Source organism: Urocitellus parryii, chromosome 4, assembly GCF_045843805.1.
Source record: "Urocitellus parryii isolate mUroPar1 chromosome 4, mUroPar1.hap1, whole genome shotgun sequence".
Taxonomy (NCBI): Eukaryota; Metazoa; Chordata; class Mammalia; order Rodentia; family Sciuridae; genus Urocitellus; species Urocitellus parryii.
The window spans coordinates 43,514,592-43,537,246 of record NC_135534.1 but is presented as its reverse complement, the minus strand read 5'-3'; the positions used below and the strand labels follow the sequence as shown (position 1 = coordinate 43,537,246).

Here is a 22,655-nt window from a genome sequence, read left to right as displayed (position 1 = left end):
TCTGCATCCCAGATGGAAAGTGCAGTCATCCATGGACTGGCCGAACCCCTCCCTTTCCCTGGTCTCTTGCTTTTGGTAGTCTGCTTGACCATTTTTCTAATAAAAAAATATATATATTGATTGATTAACCTTGTTACATTTATTAGTGTGTTTCTGTGGGGAAAAGACAAGTGATATTACTTCATTTTTACATCTTTCCCAGGATAATGACTTTTTATAATTTTAAGAGGTATCTGGTCTTTGAAGTGGTTTTCAATTTGCCATGTCTTGAGACTAATTACATCATGTAATTAGTTTAATAATCATTTATATTCTTTTTTTTTTTTAAACAGGCAATTGCTGGCTACTTTGATATATATTTTGAGAAGAATTGCCATAACAAGGTAAGTATCATGAGTTATTCATAAGAATTAATTATGCAGAGTACATTGTATTTTATTTTTGTGCCCTAAGGTGTTTGATCATAAGCATTTTGCTGTTGTAAGCAATTGGAACTCGTATTTGAATTAGTAGATTAATGTACCATGATATTAAAAATCTTGTACTTCATCAGATACTTTTAAACTTTACCAATGTAGGTCGTGTTTTCCACGGGCCCCCAGAGTACCAAAACACACTGGAAACAAACAGTGTTTCTACTGGAAAAGCCATTTTCAGTTAAAGCAGGTAAGAAAGAAAAGAAGGGGAAAGTATCTTATTCATTCTAAAGTAAACAGTATTCATTTTACAGCCACTCTTTATGTGCCTACTGTACTTTATATTATAACTGATCTAAGATGTTATTAAAACTTACCATTTACATAAATCTTAGACAGCAATATCATTTAAATATGTACTTTAGGGCTGGAATTGTGGCTCAGTGGTGGAGCACTCCCCTAGCATGGGCGGGAGCCGGGTTGGATTCTCAGCACCACATAAAAATAAAGGCATTGTGTTGTGTCCATCCAAACCTAAAAAATAAATATTAAAAAAAAAAAAGTTGATGGTTGCTATAAATAAAGCCAGAATGGTGACTTTCAAAAAAAAAAAAAAAAGTACTTTAATTTTAAGGTAATTTGTACCTAATAGGGAATATTATATTGCTCAAAAATACCGCAAAATAATTCCAAAAATTTCTTTAGGCAATAACTAGTATTTAATAAGATGCAAACATAACTAAAAATATTTTCATTTTCTAAATGATTAAAGAGACATATCACCAATAGAAGTATAGTTATATACTTATGGCATTATTATAAATAGTATTTCAATTCTCTCTTGGTATCTAAAATGTAATGAACTTTAATAATACTAAATAAAAATAAAAAGGATTTTTTTTTTAAACTAATGTTCAATAGTTATATATTCAGTATACATTTGTCTGGAATTCTCTCCAGTATCTCCTCTCTGGTCCATCTGTTTATATCTTACTCAGTTCAAGGGCTGATCAAATTCTGTATTCCTTTGTTTTAACCTCATTGATTGTTTACTTGTATTTGCACCTGTAGTTATCATATACCACACACTTAACTACAAAAATTAGAATTTAATTATGAAATTTCTTATCCTTTTATAATGAAAGTCTTATTCCACCTTAACTGAAAGCCTTGTGAAGGACAGGAATACTCATTACACAAAATTCAATGAAAAGAGACTCCATATCACTAGTAACTAGGGAGAGGCCAAATAACTAGAATCGTGAAACACTTTCTCATCCATCAGTTTGGTGGGGGAAAAAAATTCCATAAAATTTAACAATGCTAATTGCTGGCAATAATGTAGTCCAATTAAATTTTCATGCTATTTTCCTGTTAGTTTTAGTAGGTGTAATTGAATGAACAGTTTGATACCATCAAGTTAGATCTAAATGTGCCATCCCTGCAACCCAGCAATTTTTTTTTTCTTGGCATATATTCTGAACAGTCTCTCCTATAACATGTATGCAAAAAATTAAATTGAAGGAGCTGGGACAGAATGTTAAGATTTGACAGAGCTAAATGAATGGTGAGCTTTAAATGGTCATTTTCCTAATCTGTTTCTGTTTCATAAAATTCCAAGATAGTTTAGATTTCGTATTGATCTATAAATTGAATAATAGATGCAAATAAACACTACTAGTGAAAAGCTGCAGCTCGTCATTTTCTTGCTTTGAAGCTGAATGCTATGGAAATAAGACCTTGATAGTGTCATTTTCAGTCTCCAGAAAGCTAGAGTACAACAAAACTGAAGTGAGGCGGACACAAATAAAGTCCTTTTATTTATTTAGTTACTTAGTTGTAAATGGACTCAATATCTTTATTTTATTTTTATGTGGTGCTGAGGATCGAACCCAGAGCTTCTCACGTGCTAGGCAAGTGCTCTACCACTGAGCCACAACCCCAGCTCACAAATAAAGTCTTTTTAGATCCTTACTTTTTGTTTTTGTTTTTCTGTAGCTCTGTTATTTGCATTACATTAATGTTTGGAAACTTGAAAAATGTTACTTTTTTATACTAACCATTTTGCCACCTCATTTTTTTTTTTTTAAAGGTAGCACTAGCCTTTCCTCTGGGGATGGTTTATATAAGGGCCTGGTCCTTCTGGAATCTATTGAATGCAGTCCAGAAAGACTGCATTCTGGATTCACATAAAGGGTATTTGGACACTTTTTACCAAAGCTTAAAAATGAGCACTGAAAAACTAAAACTAAGTTAGTGGCAACAAAGGAAAGCAGTAAAACTTAGACACATAAAAATTCTTGAAGTCCAGCATTCAGACATTGGGAAAATATCATTTGGGAGAAACAGAACCTGAAACAATGGAAGTGACAGATAAGCATGTTTGAGTAAATACCAACTACTTTTTTTTTTTTTTTTTTTTTTTTTTTTGGTGATGCTGGGGATTGAACCCAGGGTCTTGTGCATACAAGACAAACACTCTACCAACTGAGCTATATCCCCAGCCTCCAACTACATTTTTATGAATGTAGCAAGGAGAATATGAGAAGATCATTTAAATACAAATGGAACTTCTAGAATATCTGAAGTGAAAATGATATTTGATGGAATTAGTGGCCAAAGAAAATATGAACGAACTTGAAGATTTAAACAGAAAGGGAAAAGGATTTTTATTTTTTAAAAACTGCATTCATAATAACGTGTGGAAAAATACCAAACATTATCCTAAGGGTAATAATAGGATTCAGTGAAAGAAGGTGGAAGAACAAAGGCATGGAAAAAAAAGGTAATAGGGACAGAAAATACAGTTGATGAAATAAGTGTTCAAATTTTCTTACATTTGATAAAAGCTCTAATCCAGATTTAAGAAATTTTGTAATAAACACAAAAAAAGAAGAAAAAAAAAACACCTACGATACACGAATTGCTGATCAGCAAAAATCTTTTAGAAACTAAAAGCCCTTAACCATGAGCTAAGGAAAAGTGAAACATGTAGAGAGGGACAAAAAAAAAAAAAAAAAAAGTAACCTCAAAATACTTATCAGAAACTATGTAGAGTCAGATGATGTTTTCAAGAAACATCTGAAAGAAATTGGCAATCTGGATTCTATATCTAGAAGAAACATAATTTGGGGGCGTGGGGGTACTTTACATATTGGCAATACAAGATACACCAAGCTAAGTGTTTCAAGTGGAAATAGAAAATCACAAAGCAAAAAAAAAAAAAAAAAGAAGTGGAAAATGACATAAATTATGAATGTTTGAATACATAGAAGAGGCTGCTTTCTCATTTAATTTCTTAAAAGAGAATTGACTAGCTAAAGCAAAAAATATTGTGAGTTTCAAAACATGGGGAAATAAAATATGTAACAATGATAGAAGATTAAAGAAAATGAAGATGTATTGTGAAATTTTGTTTTTGTTTTTTTTTTTAGAGAGAAAGAGAATTTTTTAATATTTATTTTTTAGTTTTCGGTGGACACAACATCTTTATTTTATTTGCATATGGTGCTAAGGATCAAACCCAGTGCCCCGTACATGCCAGGCAAACGCGCTACCGATGAGCCACATCCCCAGCCCCAAAGAAAATATTATTTATAGCAGCATCAAGACAAATTAAATCTTAGGGATAAAAATTTAATAAATTAGTAAACCTATATACTCAAAACTTTAGAATAATAAATTGAGAGAAATTTTAAAGAACTAATTAAATGAAGAGAAATACTCAGAGTTGGAACAGTGGTATTGTTAAGATGTTACTTCTCCCAAATTTTGTTGATTCAGTGCAGTCTCAATCAAAATTCCAGTTTTGTAGAAATTGACAAACTAATTCTAAAATTAATATGAAAATGCAGAAGACCTAGAATAGCCAAAATAATTTTGAGAAAGAATCTTGTTGGGTATCTTGTACTGTGTGATTTCTAGACTCCTAAAAATGTTATATTAATTCGGATAGTATAGTATACTACAGACATATAGATTAATTTCACACAGAGAATCCATAAATATACCTCTCTGTATAATTAGAATTTTACAAAAAGCAGTATATTTCAGTGGCTAGTCTTTACAACAAAATGTGCTATAATAACTAAATATTCATATAAGAAAACAATGCATCTCCATTCTTAGTACCACACCCAAAAACTAACATGCACAAAAACTGAGTGGATTATAGATCTAAATATAAAAGCTTAAGACTATAAAATTTATAGAAGATTACTTACAATAATCTTTGAGAATTTAGGGTGGTGAATATATGAAAGTGGATGTTGGCAAGACATTGAACTATAATGTATAAAACTATAATGTACACTTTATTTTGGGTAAATAACACCTTAATAAAGTTAATATTTTAAACAATTCATTGGACAGAAAATATCTGTAGAAGAAAACACAAACTCCTTACTGTGGCTGTTTATAGTCTGGCCATTATTTTTAATCATTTTCACCCCAGCCTTTCAAAACCCCATATGCTCTGCTATACACACTGGTCCTTTTTCAGCTAACTTTCCTATGTCTTCTTCTTCCTTGCTTTGTCCAAGGTGTCTTCTACCTAAGAAGCTGTTCTGACCACTTTTACTTGATAAATTCCAATTTACCCTTTGCAACTCAGCTCATTTCTGTAAATCTTTCTTCACTGTCCCCAGAAAGTTAATTCCACCTTTCTTTGTTCTCCCAAATCAATTTATTTGTTTACATATGTGTTATAACATCTCAGTATGCTGTGATAAAGAGTGCTAATAGAAGATGAGTTACTTGCCTCTCCTTTTTGATCTGATATGGTACTTGGTATATTGTAGACATTAGGCTGAATTATAAATACGATAATTGCATGGTCATTGAAATTTAATTTCCTCTAGTCAGTTTAAGTGATACTATGCCAATGGAATTTAGCTGGCTGCTATATATGGTTGGCCCAGTTTGCCAACTCTGATGTTCTGAGAAATTTCATATGGTACTTGACTTAGTGTTCAGATTGATCTTTGTGTGGCTGAAAAGAGTTCTCTGTAGTTAGGTTTAAACTAAGTAGTTTTTTACTCTGTGTGCTATAAAATTTTTAAATAAAATCAGGAGTCTAGTTGGGAGATTTTTACCATGTATATGAGGCTTTTTTGGGTACCCAAAAGGTAATGTAAGATTATTTTTTCTTTGAAGTTCTAGATACTGAACCCAGGGTGCTCTATCCCTGAGCTATTATTATCATCAGCCCTTTTTGTTTTTTTATTTTGAGATAGGAGCTCTTAAATTTTCCTTGACTGATCTTCAGCTTGTGATCCTATGCCTCAGCCTCCCAAGCTACTGGGATTATAGGCATGTACCATCACATTCTTGTCAGATGACAAGAAAGAGTCTTTTTTTTTAATAAGCAAAATATTATAAACATTTCTGTACGTTGTTCTGCTTAGGTTGGTATGTATGTATAATGTTTAGTCTTTTTGATAATGGTAAATCTATCCTTAGAGACAGACTCTATATTTAGAAAATAAGAAAAGGCAACATTAATAGAGAATTTCTCAGGCTAAGACCTTTGCATTAAAAAAAATGTTAAGAATTCAGGTAAAATGCACTTTGCTAAAAGCACAATGTAACTATAAAATAATGAGCGTATCTATTTTGGCTTAGTTTATTGTTTTTGTTGTTTTATTACAACCTAGTGCTAAAAAATAGTTCCAAATAAAAGTACTCAGTAACATCTGAACCACTTTTAGTATTGTGGGACCAAAGGATCTGCCTCCCAGAATGAGTAGATTTAAAGCAGTTAGAGAACACTTTCTTTCAATGTAGGGTATTTCTTCTTTACAAATAATGTAAAATTTTATCTTACAAGTTTATATGGTAGTATTTACTTTAAAAATCCAGGTCCATTTCTTGTGGTTTAGCTTTTTTTTTTAAATTTTTAGTTGTAAATGGACACAATTACTTTATTTTTATTTTATTTTTTATGTGGTGCTGAGGATCATACCCAGTGCCTCACATCATGTACTAAGCAAGTGCTCTACCACTAAGCCACAACCCCAACCCCTCATGTGATTTTGCTTTAAGAATAAAATTAAGATAAGGTTGGGCACAGTGGCACATGCTGTAATCCCAGCTACTCAGAGGCTGAGGCAAGAGGACAAGTTCAAAGCCAGCCTGGCCAACTTAGTAAGACCCTGTCTCGAAATAAAAATATAAAAAGGACTGGGGATGTATCTCAGTGGTAATGCCCCTGGGTTCAATCACCACTACCCCCCAAAAAAAAAAAAATTAGGCAGGCAATTTATATCTCTTTGAATATGTACACATGGTATAAGTTTTTATGTGATAAAGAAATCAAGGGTTTGTTCATTTTTTTACTCCGATTTAATGGTAATAAGAATGATTGTTGTATTTTTATTTTCTTCTGGGAAAATGATATTTCATTGTCCTGGAAGAAATTAATTTTAAAAAAGAGTCCAACAATTGAAATCAGTTTTGTTCTTGACTGAACTGCAGCGCTGTGTGATACACTAATAGCTGTCTGCCAGTGATAAACTCAAGAGTACAGCTCAGTTCTCCAGTGCCTTTTGCAGAACTCCCCACAATATCCACCCTCAACAACATCCGTCATTTTGTATCTATTTGACACTGATTAATTACCCTGATCTATCCTGGTGTTGCAGCCACTTCAGTTAGGCCTGAACAATTGAAGGGAGTTCAGCAGTATGAATTAATATGTTTATTATTGTGACCCTCCATGCCATTTAATTAACTTAAATAAGTGTGTGTGTACATCCTAATCTCGGAAATTAACATTATGAAAAAAATATTTTACTCATATTTTAAGACATGAAAATAGCTGTAGCTCCTCGTATATATTAGACAATTCATGTTATTTTGCTTTTTCAGATATCTTGTTTTTAATAATTCTTAAAATTTTGTCTTCTGTGAAAACTTAAAACAGAAATATTTGTTACTCATTTTGACTTGAACTATTTTTCCAAATGGAGGAAGTCCTCTTATATCACTTGAACCTGAAATTAAGAATTTTGATATTCTGCTATATAAGCAGCATGGAACATTTTCATTTTGACTCTTACACTAAGGATTGACTGAAACATTAACAAACAAGGTAACTTACTTTTTTCAAACACATCAAATGCAACCTAATGAAAGAGCAGCAACCATTAGAGCAAATGCATTAAAAGGCTAATTTGCAGCAATACCTCATCTACATCAACAACAACAAAAAAAAAAATCACAAAAGTAAACGCACCAAACTTTTTTTTAGATGGTGGTTAAACATTTTAAATAATGCCCATCACCTTTAATAATCATTGAAAAGCAAATCAGAGCAATCAAATTCTGGAGAGTTTTTTTTTGTTTGTTTAGCTAGATAACAGTGTTTTTGTTGTTTCTTTTTGCTTGTTTGGCTTCTAATAACATACAGTGCTGTGAAGGTGGCAGAAATATCAAACTGGAATTTATTTTATGAAGAGGCATACCTGATAATCCATCTTAAGGAATTCAGAATTCAAACTTTTTTTTAATGTTCACTACTTTAAGAAGTGACAGCAACATTTAAACTAACTTGCTTTATAGATTTTTTTTTTCATTTTATATAGTTACACCTGTTGACCTTTTCTTTTGGTTTTATACTAAATAGATTATATTACTGTACTGTATTTACACAATTGTATTGAATCCTCAGTGATTTAAAATGCCTTACTTAATTTGATGAATCTCTATAATGGACCCTCTAGTTTTTCTTCTATGTTTTATTTTTGTATTTTTTAAAGTATCACATTTTTTTCAAATCATTTTATCATGCTATAATTTACACATGATAAAAAAATTTGCTTTAATTTTACGGTCTGATAAGTTTTGACACATGTCTACACCACCACATTTCCATCAATCCCCTGTGTGATCAGCTCCCCAACTCCCAATTCCAAGAAGGCAAGACCCCCACTATCACTGAATTCAAGAATTCTCTAGAGTTATATATCTGTGAAATTATTCGGATGTATTCCAGCTTCATTTACTTAGCTTTCTTTTTTGAAATCCATCTGTGTATCATTACTTTGTTCCTTATTGCCAAGTAGTATTTTGTTGTATTAACATACCACAACTTACACATTCACCTGTTGGTAGACTTTAAGATTGTTTTCAGTTAGGGGCCATTGTGAACAAAGTTTCTAGGAACATTTCATATGAAAAAAATATGAGTGCAGACTGTGTTCCCATTTCTCTTGGGTTAATACCTAGAAATGAAATTACTTAGTCTTTAACACTTGAAAAGAAACTGACAGATTTTTTTCAAAATGCTGTACTATTTAACATTCTTAACACAATTGTGAGTTTATGTGCTCAGCATCCTTGGCAACACTTACATAGAAGGTCATTTTAATATAAATATATACCTAATGGAATTGCTTATATCTGTTTTTAGTTGACATTTGCCTGATGATTAATGATGTTGAGCATCTTTTCATATAGTTATTGGCTGTCCGTTTCTTTTTTGTGAGGTTTTTATAAAACATTTTACTTAATTTTTAAGAAGATTATTGGTCTACTTATTGAGTTGTAAGAATCATTTGTGTACATTGTTAAAAGTTCTTTGTCAGATATATGTATTGCTAATATTTTTATCCCCATTCCTGGTGTGTTTTTTCATTTTCTTAATAACTTTTAAAGAATAGCAATTTTTAATGTTTTGATGAAGTCAGATAATTTGTAGTTTGTGCTTTTGTGTCCCGATTTTAAAACCTTAGCCTATTCTAATATCACAAAGATTTAATGTCTTTGAAAAATTCTAGTTTTGCTTTTTAGAGTTAGGTCTATAATCTGTTTCATGTTAATTTTAGAGTTAATATTTCCCAAATGTATATTCAGTTGCTCCATTATCATTTCTCAAAATAACTATTCTTTTTCCATTTAACTACCTTGACTTCTTTGTGAAAAAATAATGGATCACATATGTATAGGTCTATTTCTGAGCTCTTGTTTGTTCCACTGATCTGTATTACTGTGTGTTTTTAGGACACTATGAGTCCTCCTGCTTTTCATTCTCAAAATTGTTTTGGCTATCCTAGAATCTATATTTACATGTCCAGTTTTAAATAAGCATGTACATTTTTACCTACAAGAAAAGCCTGTATATCCTAGGATTAGGATTATGTTAAATCTGTAGGCTCAAAAGAATAGTCATCTTCACAATATTGACTTGTTCGTCCACAAACAAAACATTTCCCCACTTACTTGGATCATCTTTAGAGTTTTTTCAGTTTTATGTGAATAAATGATGGACATATGTTGATACATTTACCTTAAGTATTTTGTGCTGTTTTAAAACTATTGTATATATTTTTGTTTTTTGAAGTTCCTAATTCTTCATTGCTAATATATGGAAATAATCTTGGCTTTATATGGTTTGACTGCGGTAAACATGTTAGTTCTAGTAGCTTTTTTTTTAAATTGTTTTAGAATTTTCTCTCTAACAATTGTTTGCAAATGAAGACTTATTTTTTATTTCCAACCTGTTGCCTCACCCGCCCATCCTCTCTTTTTTTTTTTTTTTTTAAAGGAGAGAGAGAGAGAATGAATCTTTCTGTAGATGGAGAAAACACAATGCCTTTATTTTTATGTGGTGCTGAGATCGAACCCAGGTCCTGCCCGTGCTAAGTAAGCGCTCTACCACTGAGCCACAATCCCAGTCCCCGCCCATCTCTTTATACCCTGACAAGGACAGTGATGGGATACTGAGTACTAGTGGTGAAAATTCTCCTCCTTGCCTCACTCTGAGGCCAATGAAGAAGGCATTCCGTCTTCATCATTAACAGTAATATATCTGCACTTTTTCATGGATTCCCTTTATCAAGTTGAGGAAGATTGCTTCTGTTCCTGGCTTGCTGAGGAGCTATTATCATGAAAGACTTTTTCTACACTTCATGAAACAATCATGATTTTTCTCTTTTGATTGAAAAAGAGTTCAATGCCAGCCTGATCAAATTAGTATACCTGGATTCAATATCGGGTACAGCAAAAAAAAAAAAAAGAAAGTATTGAAGTTTGCTTTGGCAAGTAGTTAATCTTTACTAAGATCGTTTTGAAGTTTTGTTAGGGAGCCCAAGAGTAGCCTTTACTCAGAGTGGTTTAGCTCCAGTGCTGAAGCAAAACCTGATACTTCTTCCGAAATCAAAACATTAACAGTTGTTCAGTTTCCTTCTTTCCTGGCTGCATGGAATTCAAACATCTCCAAACAAGCCCATGCTGTGGGAATTATTTGGCTTATTGCTCCCTAGGAGTTGGGTTTTTGCTCAGAACCATGGAGTTTTACCCTACAATGCATAGGCCAATTATTTAGCCAAACTCTACATTAGATTTCTCCAACTCTTTCACTGAAAATAGCATCTGCAATTAATTTTATCTTTTTCTCCCTAACAATGTATCTAATTTATTCTAGTTCTTGTCATATGCTTATGTAGAGCATTCAAGAATATAAGTAATATAGCAATGGTGTCATCTTTGCTGTGTTCTCACTTTAACCTAAGTGGCACTATATTTGCTTTTTATCCTGTTTTCTTTCAGATTTTAATAAAGACTAAGGAAGTTACTCTTTTTATTCCTATGTTAATGATAGACTTTTCATGAATTGATGTTGAATTTACTAATAGCTTTTTGGTTTTTATGTGGTAATTTCAACATGTATATGCCCTATAATCCAGCAGTTTATTTCCTATACTACAAAGAGACATTTTTGTAGTACGGACACAGTCCTGGGACTCTTACCAGGCATATGTTCTGAGATGTATGTTGTTGGGTGATTTTATCATTGGGCAAATCTCAGAGTGTAACTACAGAAACCTAGATGATAGAGCCTGCTATTCCCTTACCTACACAATATGTGTGGTCCATCTCCAAGCAAAATGTTGTTACATGACACATGCCTATATATAAGAATCATTATAGCATTTTTGTATAATAAGAAACAAAATAATTCAAAAAGAATGGATAAATAGCAGTCATTAATACAGCTTAATACAATACCATTGGGAACATGAGTGAACTGTAGCTACTTGCCTCAGATTAATCTCAAACACTGAATGAAATAAGCAAGCCATGGAAGAAATACAGTACATTTTACATTGCTTTGTATGTTTTAGAGCATATAAATGCTAAATAGTAATTGTTAAACTAAGCAACACAGATATTAAGGGTACACCTACATGAAATAAAATTATTTTGAATAGGTAATGGAACAAAAATGTTCTGGTTGCCTCATAAAAAAGAGGGATGTGGGGGCTGGGGTTATGTCTCAGTGGTAGAGTGCTTGCCTCACATGTGTGAGGTAGTGGGTTCGATCCTCGGCACCACAAAAATAAATAAAGATTATGTCCATTTACAACTAAAAAAAATTTTTTTTTTTTTTTAAAAAAAGGGGGGATGTGGTAGAGGGACACAGTAGGAGGTTTCATTAGTGTTGGTGAGGTTCTGAGCCTTGTGTTGGATTCGTGGAGGTCATTTTATTATTTGTGAACCTCAAATATTATCTGTCTTTTTATACATATGAACTACTTTATAAAACATTAACTAAATTAAATGAGTTACACTAAGATATACTGTTAATAAGTGAGAAGAAACTAACAAGCCATTAAATTGTAAAAATCAACAGTTGTCTTTAGTGTTGAAAATTCAAAATGTAAGTGAAACCCAGTATGCAAGTTCATAATTACTGTTCTCCATCATGTACTCATTAAAACAATGTCAGTTTAACATAAAATTGCCATTCCTTCCCTGTTTCAGTATCTGTAAATAGTAAATTCAAGGTAAGGTTGTTGATATAAAATAGAAGTTTAAAAATGTTGATAAAAGCTAAATATTATCTGTGTTCAAAATTGAAAATTTTCAAATGTTTGAAAATATTGACTTTTTATTTCTTCCCTAAATCATTTCTTTAACAGATAATATGTATTAAAGTATATGAATTTAAATATTAATGTTTTTATAAGCAAGTGACTGTCTTTACAAAAAGATGTCACAGGGTAGTAAAATTTAGATTCTTTCCTGTTTATTATACTAGATTTAAAGCTATAAAGATTATTTTCTCAGAGCTGGGACAAAATAAGTGTTGAATAAATATTATCAATTATTATTACTTAATGATTGCCTGAACACTGTGAAGGCCATGTGACTGGTACTCTCCCAAGAATGCTATTGTGAGCATTGCCAGGTTTTTGTTTTCGAGATTAAAAGGCTCAGGGGTCACTCCAGGTAAACTAGGCTAACTGGCCTGTGCAAAATAACCACACAAGAGACACAAATACATTTTTCTTTGGGGTCACTGTGAAGGCTCCTCTGATCTTAAGGGTCCGCAGGAAGAGAGAGAGAGAGAGAGAGAGAGAGAGAGAGAGAGAGCATGCACTGACCCCTTTTATTGAGGAGAAGCCATTCAAATGAGGCAAGGGGTCAGGTTTCAGGGGGCTGAGTCTATCTTCCTGATGTCCACTGTCAGCAGGTTGATGGACATCTGGGTAGGCCACACCCAAGGGCACAGTAAGAGAAGGGGACACACACACACACAACGCACTTCCATGGAAGATTCTATCCTAAACAGGGCAAGGGTTTTTTTTTTTTTTGTTTTTGTTTTTTTATTGTTGGTCGTTCAAAACATTACATAGTTCCTCATACATCATATTTCACAGTTTGATTCAAATGAGTTATGAACTCCCAATTTTATCCCGTATACAGATTGCTGCATCACATCAGTTACCCTTCCATTGATTGACATAATGCCTTTCTAGTGTCTGATGTATTCTGCTGTCTATATTATTCTCTACTATCCCCCCTCCCCTCCCCTCCCCTCCCCTTTTCTCTCTCTACCCCTTCTACTGTAAATCACTTCTTCCATTTGAATTATCTTGTCTTACCCCTCCTTTCCTCTTATATGTCATTTTGTATAACCCTGAGGATCGCCTTCCATTTCCATGCGATTCCCCTTCTCGTTTCCTTTCCCTCCCACCTCTCAACCCTGTTAATGAAAATCTTCGTCTCAAGCTCTTCGTCCCTACCCTGTCCTTGTTTCCTCCCCTTATATCAGAGGAGTCATTTGGTATTTGTTTTTTAAAGATTGACTAGCTTCACTTAGCATAATCTGCTCTAATGCCATCCATTTCCCTCCAAATTCTATGATTTTGTCATTTTTAAATGCAGAGTAATACTCCATTGTGTATAAATGCCACATTTTTTTAATCCATTCATCTATTGAAGGGCATCTAGGCTGATTCCACAATCTTGCTATCGTGAATTGTGCTGCTATGAACATCGATGTAGCAGTGTCCCTGTAGCATGCTCTTATTAGGTCTTTAGGGAATAGACCGAGAAGGGGAATAGCTGGGTCAAATGGTGGTTCCATTCCCAGCTTTCCAAGAAATCTCCATACTGCTTTCCAAATTGGCTGCACCAATTTGCAGTCCCACCAGCAATGAACAAGAGTGCCCTTTTCCCCGCATCCTCTCCAGCACTTATTGTTGTTTGACTTCCTAATGGCTGCCAGTCTTACTGGAGTGAGATGGTATCTTAGGGTAGTTTTGATTTGCATTTCTCTGGACTGCTAGCGATGGTGAGCATTTTTTCATGTACTTGTTGATTGATTGTATGTCCTCCTCTGAGAATTGTCTGTTCAGGTCCTTGGCCCATTTATTGATTGGGTTATTTGTTATCTTATTGTCTAATTTTTTGAGTTCTTTGTATATTCTGGTTATTAGGGCTCTATCTGAAGTGTGTGGAGTAAAGATTTGTTCCCAGGATGTAGGGTCCCTGTTTATCTCTCTTATTGTTTCTTTTGCTGAGAAAAAACTTTTTAGTTTGAGTAAGTCCCATTTGTTGATTCTAGTTGTTAACTCTTGCGCTATGGGTGTCCTATTGAGGAATTTGGAGCCTGCTCCCACAGTATGTAGATCATAACCAACTTTTTCTTCTATCAGATGCCGTGTCTCTGATTTAATATCAAGCTCCTTGATCCATTTTGAGTTAACTTTTGTGCAAGGCGAGAGATAGGGATTCAGATTCATTTTGATGCAAATGGATTTCCAGTTTTCCCAGCACCATTTGTTGAAGATGCTATCCTTCCTCCATTGCATGCTTTTAGCCCCTTTATCAAATATAAGATAGTTGTAGTTTTGTGGATTGGTTACTGTGTCCTCTATTCTATACCATTGGTCCACCCGCCTGTTTTGGTACCAGTACCATGCTGTTTTCGTTACTATTGCTCTGTAGTATAGTTTGAAGTCTGGTATCGCTATACCGCCTGATTCACACTTCCTGCTTAGTATTGTTACAAAGGAACAGGTGAGCATAGCTTCACCCGTGGGGCGATAGCAAGACATACCCATGCACGAGACACTGACCCTCAAACCCAAGAAGGGTGGGGAAAGCTCTGCCACATTTCTGTGACTGAGCTCCTCAGCACCCAGCCAGGGAGCGTGACTCAGTCACGTGTAAGGTTGGTCTCCCGCAGAGCATAGCATATGAAATACGGCATTTATTTCATTTTCTTAACAATATACAGGAATAAGAGGCTGGGCCTGGGGCTAGGGCTAGGGCTCGGGCTCAGTGGTGATGCACTTGCCTGGCATGTGAGGCACTGAGTTCAATTCTCAGCACCACATATAAATAAATAAAATAAAGGTCTATCAAAAACAAATAAAAATTAATATAGAGGAATAAATTAGATATAAAAGCTAAAGCCACATGTACACATTAATTTATGACTGAACTTAAAATCATTTTTTATATTTTGCTGAATGGAATGTACCTTGTACTACATTATTTCTTCTTTAATTTCTTAATTTTGCATTAAAGTACATGTCTCACCTTTTTTGCAAAGATGTATATAGAATGGGACAGTAATGGGATCATTATATTCTGAAAATATCAATTCAGTGGTTTTGTTAGATTTTGCTTGTGGCTGTTTTGTTTTGTGGTTGTTTGTTTTATTAAGTATTTTATTAAGTATTTACAAGGATGCCTCAGTCATCTTACTTGAAGTCTCATAGTGTCTACCCAGATTATGAAGCTATTCCTAATTCTGTTGGTGTGATCTTACTCTCATTAAAGCAAGGAATGATGATCAGTTACAACTGAGCAATCTCTCTTGTTATTTTTAAATAACTCTTCACAAATGGATGAAAAAAATTAAATGAGAAGTATTTATATCAGAAGCACACAAATAATTCCATTTTGGAATAAAAAAAGGACAATCAGTGTTTAGGAACTCGTCCTTTGCTTTTAAACAGATATGTAATGTAAGTTTTCCCATCTGATTTTCCTCAAAATGCCATTCACTGAAGGCTCATTGTGCATGGTTTCTGTCCCTTATAACTGCCATTACATATATACTCTAAGTCTGGTTAGCCATGACTTTAGCCCTGCCCTTGGATAAGTCACTGATTCTCATGAAACTGCCCTTTCTTGCTTTCCAACCATCCTCACCTCCAGCACACTTTTAGACACAAGCTTGTCATGTAATTATTGATAATAGCTATTTCTTTCACCCTTGATCATGAACTCTTTGTGGACAGGATCCTCTCATTTGGTTTTCTCTATCCCCAGAACCCACCATACAGCCTTCTGTTCAAGAGTTTAATAAAACTGCTCCCTAACCCTGAATGACCACTGTGGTTCTGCACTCTTTCTCAAGGATTTGATACTATCATTGTAGTTAGTTCTTGCCTTGTTTAAAAATACATAAAATAAACTGCCCTAACAAATGAAGTCTATTAATTTTAAAAATAAATAAAAATGTTTAAAAATTAGGGAAACATCAACACACACACAAAAAAAGGAAATTGCTAGGTATCTTGAACTTTTCTACTAGACTGTATTTCTTGAATTCTTAACCTTTTTTTTTTTTTTTGCCTTTCTTTTATAGGTGAAGTCTTGAAAGGAAAGATCACGGTTCATAAGAATAAGAAAGATCCTCGTTCTCTCATTGTGACAGTCACAGTGAATAATTCAACTCAAACTTATGGTCTCCAGTGAAAAAAGCTATGAAAGCACAACTTGCAAATTTTAGTGTGGGGATAGGAAGCAGATCCTGCCTTCGTGAGACTCCTCAGTAAGGGAGACAAGAGAAGCTCACGTATCACCCAGGGCAGGGACCTGCTTATCCTCATGGTGCATAGTTACTGTATTCTTAGAAGTCTGCTTAGCCAGATTTAGCCAAATGCAGTCCCTCAGATGGGCCTGTTTTCAGTGATAGTCTTTTTTTGCTTTTAGTAAGTTTCCTACTATAAATTTTAAATTAATATACTAGTTTTTGGATAATGTTTATTAAACTAGTTATACAGGGAAGCACACATTTTATTGCAGGTTTTCTCTGTAAGGAGCAATAGTTTTTAGTTGTATTATTTGAGAATATCAGAATATAATGTTAAAGAACAAGCGTAAGGAACTGAAAGCAAATACTGGCCTTCTACAAATCAGATTTGAGGATATCATAGTTGACCATCCTGTCTCACATGCTGTAGTTCTCATTTTGTAGTTTATTCCTTCTTTGTGAATATTCTTTAGCCATAGACTTCTAGCATTACCCAGGAAATCTAACTTCAAATATATTGATCCTAGGTTTCATAGAAGTTTTTTAAAAATAAGATAAATGTGCTCCTATTTACTAACATTATGTTTTTCAAACTAGATGTGCAAAGGTTATATATGTAACTATTGGTACATTTAAATCTCTGTAAAATTATGTCATTTGCAATTGATTCATTTTGAAATGGAAAATGAAAAATATTCAATAAAATGTACAAAACTCTTAGCATTAAAAGATATTTCAGGGTAGTAACACCTTTTATAAAGTCAGAAGCATTCTAGACAAAATGAATCTTTTTAAAAAAAATTTGGATTTGGGAGAGCAGGGTACTGGAGTTTTAACCCAGGGGTGCTTTATCACTGAGCCATATCTTCAGTCCTTTTTATTTGTTTAATTTGAGACGGTGTCTTACTAAGTTGCTTAGGGCCTCAAACTGGCAATCTTCTTGCCCCAGCCTCCCAAGTCGCTGGGATTACAGGTGTGTGACACCGTATTTTAATAGGAGAAGTGGACCATGTGCCTCACTTAAATTAAATGTCTGGTTCTTTGTCAAAACAAGACATCCTCAGGTGTCTGTGCTCAAACACCAGCTCCAGCTTCTGCTTGCAGTTTGTTATACATTTCAGATGTTTAGAACAGTGCCTGGCACATAAAAAACACTAAATAAATGCTAGGAGTCATTGTACATTCACACCCCTTCAAAGAATATAGCATCAATATTTGATTAGTTTGAGAATTATTAGCTCCATCAGATAATAACTATTGCCTTCGTACATGAATGGACAAGAAAATAACAAATATTTAAAATGGTAAGCCTATATCAAAAAGAATTTTTCTTTTGGTTTTTATCAGAAAACTAAATTAGCAGTGGGAAGAAAGCCCCTTTGAAACTAATCTTCCTTCATAAGCATAATTTTCGTTTTCACTGGGTTAAAGCAGCCAGTTTGTTTTTGTCAGGATTCATAGTGTTACTGAAAATGTGCTGCTGATATCATTTAAAGTACTTTTTGGATTTTGAGCATTTAAAGTACTTTTTGGATTTTGAGCCAGAGTCTCATGTGGCCATTGATGGCATTGAAATCAGGGGTCACAGGTGCCCACTACCATGTCCAGCTTCTCTTTAAAAGTACTTAAAGATGTTGTCTTAAATGGCTTCCTATACAAATTTGAATAAGAGTAACCCAATAAGTAAAGATGGAAGATGAATATTTTAAGTGCCAAAAAACAAATTTTGTGAGTTTTGTAAATGTATAACAAGAACTTCCTACTATTTATAAAAAAATATTTCTCAAAAAATTGTTTCTCCTTAAAACTTGTTTTCATGGGATTTTCCACCCAATGATTCTTCTCCCAGCCTAGCTACAGTTGGTAGATCTGTTCTTTTCAGTTCGCCTTCCCAGGCTGGGAAATTCTAATTTATGTACCTAAGCATTTTATGAGAACATGAGCATCCAAATGTCGCCCTTCAGTTGGAATTTCTGTCATTAAACTGCTGTGAAAAATAAGTACTTCATAGCCCTTGACAATGATAAATACAGTGTCCTTTCAGGCTGTGGGCAGATGAGCATTTATAGATACCAATTTGTTTCTATTAAGAAAATGCATTTTTCTCCTGGTTTCCTTTGTGAAAACTAACATGATTATATTGTAATGTGTGAGGCTCCTCCAAGTGTGGTATATGATAGTCATCTGTATGCAGAATAGTGTGTTCTGAAGAGAGCACTTTGGAAGAAGTGTTGCAAGAAAACAACTCAAGCAGGTGTGCGCATTACACAAAATTGTTCAGTAAATAGCCAGAGCTGCAGTAAGACACACTCCATTTTTTGCCAGGGATCGACCCCAAGGCCTTGCTCATGTGGGCAAGCCCTCTACCACTGAGCTGCACTCCCAGTCCTACAGGACACTGAAAAAAAAAACAGCAGTACAGTAGTTTAATTTTGAAATAAGCCCAAGAGGGTATAGAGAAGAGTAAGGACCTTGCTTCTACAGAGTGGCCTTCAGCACCCTACTTCTCAAAATGGAATAACTAAAATGTCTCATGAAGTTACTGATTTGAGATTAGTTCACAGGAGTCTCAGCAACCATGCTTTCAGATGGAGGAAAAAAGGTAACAGTACTGCTGAGACCATTCGACAAGAGAATAGCTGATATACCACTCCTCCCTGCTGGCCATGCCAGGATTTTTGACAAATTGCTGATGTATAGCATATATCCCAAATGCCCAAGATTCCACTGTTCTCATGTACCAGAATAACAAAAACATGCCAAGTGTGCAGCCTGGTCACAGAGTTTCAGACACACTTCAGTTAGTTGCAAAACTGAAAAGAGCACTTTACAAATTTAATCTATACTTGCTATAGATTAGAACTCTTCCAGATACACCAATTTATGATGAGAGGCAAGGTCAAATGTTTACTGAAAGTGTGGCAAACTATAGCTGTGGGGCCAGACCCACCCTGTTGCCTGTTCTGGTAAATAAATTTTATTGGAACAGCCACACTTGCTGGTTTACATTTTTTATAGCTGCTTTTGTCCTGCAGAGTTGAATAATGTGACATCCTATGGCCTACAAAGCTGAAAGTATTCCTACCTGGTCATTTAAAGTTTTCCAACTCCTTGCCTATTGCTTGGTTTGTTGAAACTGACCTTTTCACACTTGTAAGGGCAGCAGGTTAGATCAATAATGGTATTTAGAGTACATGTTGCCTTTTAGAATTGAGAGGTGATGATAGAGAGGTAAATTCCAAATGAAACATTTAAATGAGATTTGTAATCTGTAAAGGAAATTTACCTAGAAAAAGTAATGCGTCTATTTTCAGATATAGTGGATCAGAGAAAAGAGTATTTTCTCATATGACTCAACAGTCATAATAAAGGAGATAGACACAGAAAACAGATTACAAGGTTTGGGTTTTTTTTTTTTTAAATTTGTCTAATGTGGAGCCATTGAAGATGCCAAAACAACCTAATTTAAAAAAAAAATACAGGATTTATATACATGAAACTGATGTCTGAATTGTAACGTTTGATTACAAGGAGATTAGCAAAATGAGATGTACCTGATTAACTTAGTGTACAAAGTTCTAACAGGACCAAAAATGTGCAAAAAGGACTTTTCACATGTCTGGAATACCAGCAGTCAAGGCTGAGGCAGGAGGATAGCAAGTTTGAAGGCAGCCACAACAATTTTGTGAGAACTTGTCTCAAAAGGTAGAAAAGCCAGGCCTTTAATGCCAGCCCCTCTGGAGGACAGAGGCAAGAGGATTTCCAGTTCAAAGCCAGCCTCAGCAACTAAACAAGGCACTAAGCAACTCAGTGAGACCCTGTCTCTAAGTAAAATACAAAATAGGGCTGGGGATGTGGCTCAGTGGTAGAGCGCTCTTGAGTTCAATCCCTGGTACCAAAAAAAATATATATATAGAAAGGTCTGGGGATGTAGCTCAGTAGTAAAGTGCTCCTTGGTTCAATTCCTAGTTAAAAAAAAAAAAAAAAAAAGTTTCAAAGTTAAAGATAAAACTCCACCCACAGGTTACAAAATAACTAATGATTTAATGATTTATGAGCTTAAAAAGAACACTGGGGATTGAACTCAGGGTACCACTGAGCAACACCCCCAGCCCTCCTTTCTGCTTTCATTTTGAAACGAGAATGGTTGAGGCTGGCCTTGATTTTGTGATCCTCCTGCCTCATCCCCGCCACACCCAGCTTGATTTGTGAGTTTAAAGAAAGGATTTAGCCTCACTGGCTTCTGGGTCTCTAAGAAGTTTGGGGAGTTTGTTTTAGATCAGCGGTTTTTGGCCTCTCGGAACATAATCTTCCCCACCCCATTGTTATCCTAGAGACCACGGCAAGGTGTGTAATGAGCCCTCCCCCATCATCAACAAAGGTCTCTTGGCTTGGAGGTTCACCTGTTCTCTAAATTTGAGTGTTTTCTTGCTCTAAAGTTTACCCTAACTTTTCCAAGCAGAATGATGCATAAACAAAGCACTTTTGAAATAATCTTTATAATTCATTTAACCTTTACAATTAAGCTTTCACATGTTGTCTCCACATCCTTGCTAATGTGAATCAGTTCATGTTCAGAGTGTAGATAAATATACAGAAAAAACTATCAACTGTTCATTGTAATTATTTCAAATGAAAGAAATCAACAATAGTCTAACAGTAAAGGAGGCATTTAAGTAAAGACAGTCACTTCATGAAAAACTATGCATCTAATAAAGATATCAGTTTCTCATGGCTACGTGGAAAAGCTCACAATAAAAAGGGGGGGGAAGCAAGAAACTTGGGGTTGTGCTAATTACAAAAAAAGCCTACATATGCTCAAACATTGAAAAAATTTAAATGATGTTTTTCTACTGCCACAGTTTCTGTTGCTAAACTTTAATAAGTTTTAAAATTATCGTCTCAAAAATAAAACAGTAGCTGAAATAGTTTTGGAAATTGTTGACACTAGAAGTGAACCCACCAGGCCACCCCATTAGCTTAGATGGAATATGGAAGCCCCAAGAACTCTACAAATCTCTAACAGGACTCTCTGCTAGAATTTCCAACCTCAGAACCATAGATTTGGGACTATCAGGACTAATTTCACACTATCCTTTATTGGTATCCATGTCATCCCAAGAAGCCCAGGTCTCCCAGTTCATCCTCCATCTCTAATCTCCATGCAGTTCTGTATATCCCCCTTCTTCATACAAAGTCCCTGGCTGTCTATGGAGGTCATTGCTTCCCTTGGCAGCCCTCTTAAATGACAACTACCTTTACACACATACCACTCATCCCCCCAGATCTGGATTCAGGGTAGGTGACTTCGTTGCTTTTGGGTTCCCCCCAAACCTTCTCTTCCACCCCCTTAATGTCTTTCATCTCTTCATGAAGACTAACACCAGCATCCCGCTTCCCCCAGGTGTTAGCTGCTAGCACTGCCCATACCAATTTCTCATAGGCGTGACCCTTTATAGCCTCACCTTTTGGTTTATTGACTTCCATCAAATGATCTTGCTTTCTACTTTATCTCAGCCACACCTACAGCCATCCAATTTTAGAACTGGCCATAACCCCAAACTCCAACTCCTTAGTCATTCTAAGTAGCTATCTTTTCAGTTCACTTCCTTTAGTATGGCAATTCTTAAGATCCCTGAACTCCACCAACACAGAATTCTTTGATTCTTAACAGTTTCACTGCCCCTTTTATGTTTACTTCCCTCCTTGCCTGGCTTAAATTCCAGCACTCCCTTGCTGGTGGCAGGCCTTCCCTGGCCCCTGGGGCTCAGCCCCGAATTTCTTGTTCTGCATGTCAAAGTGGCCAGCTCACAGGGTCGTGAAGCAGGCTTGCGGTTTCATGTTTATCTGCCTCAGACATATGTGCCTTTTTGGGAACATCTTGGCCTTCTCGGAGCTTTCTGATAAGGGACGGTCACGGTAACCCAAGAGTAGCAGGTGTTATTCCTCCCCTGTTTTGGCTAAATTTCCACTGCAGTTATAGAAAGTATATAAGGGAAAAAACTTGGATAATAAACGGCACACATGCCTCCTCCTGGATGAAGAACCTTGGTGTCCTGTGATTTTTTTTTTTATTTTTTAACCTCGACGTCTCTCGCCGGACTCGGTTTCCGTTAGCCGGACGCGGCACTCCCTTACTTCTCTTTCCTATACATTGGGCTAAACCACCATCCTGCTTTAAT

General features: G+C 35.0%; 1 protein-coding gene and 1 non-coding gene across 4 annotated transcripts in view; one reads left to right on the top strand and one right to left on the bottom strand.

Moving 5' to 3' along the window:
* The window catches only part of Prmt3 (protein arginine methyltransferase 3), a 136,886-nt gene extending 115,671 nt beyond the window's left edge, over window positions 1–21,215 (top strand). Inside the window, exons 12-14 of one of the 3 annotated variants that reach the window (XM_026405297.2) lie at window positions 333–383; window positions 579–666; window positions 16,306–21,215. In XM_026405297.2, coding sequence (XP_026261082.2) covers window positions 333–383; window positions 579–666; window positions 16,306–16,415 — 249 coding nt within the window. In that variant the 3' untranslated portion in view covers window positions 16,416–21,215. The remainder of the gene's footprint in view (window positions 1–332; window positions 384–578; window positions 667–16,305) is intronic. The other 2 variants (XM_026405296.2, XM_026405295.2) reach the window with 2 other exon arrangements.
* Window positions 2,846–2,918, bottom strand: Trnat-ugu (transfer RNA threonine (anticodon UGU)). The gene has a single exon. It is a non-coding gene; the product is annotated as a tRNA-Thr (tRNA).
* Window positions 21,216–22,655: the final 1,440 nt, after the last annotated feature.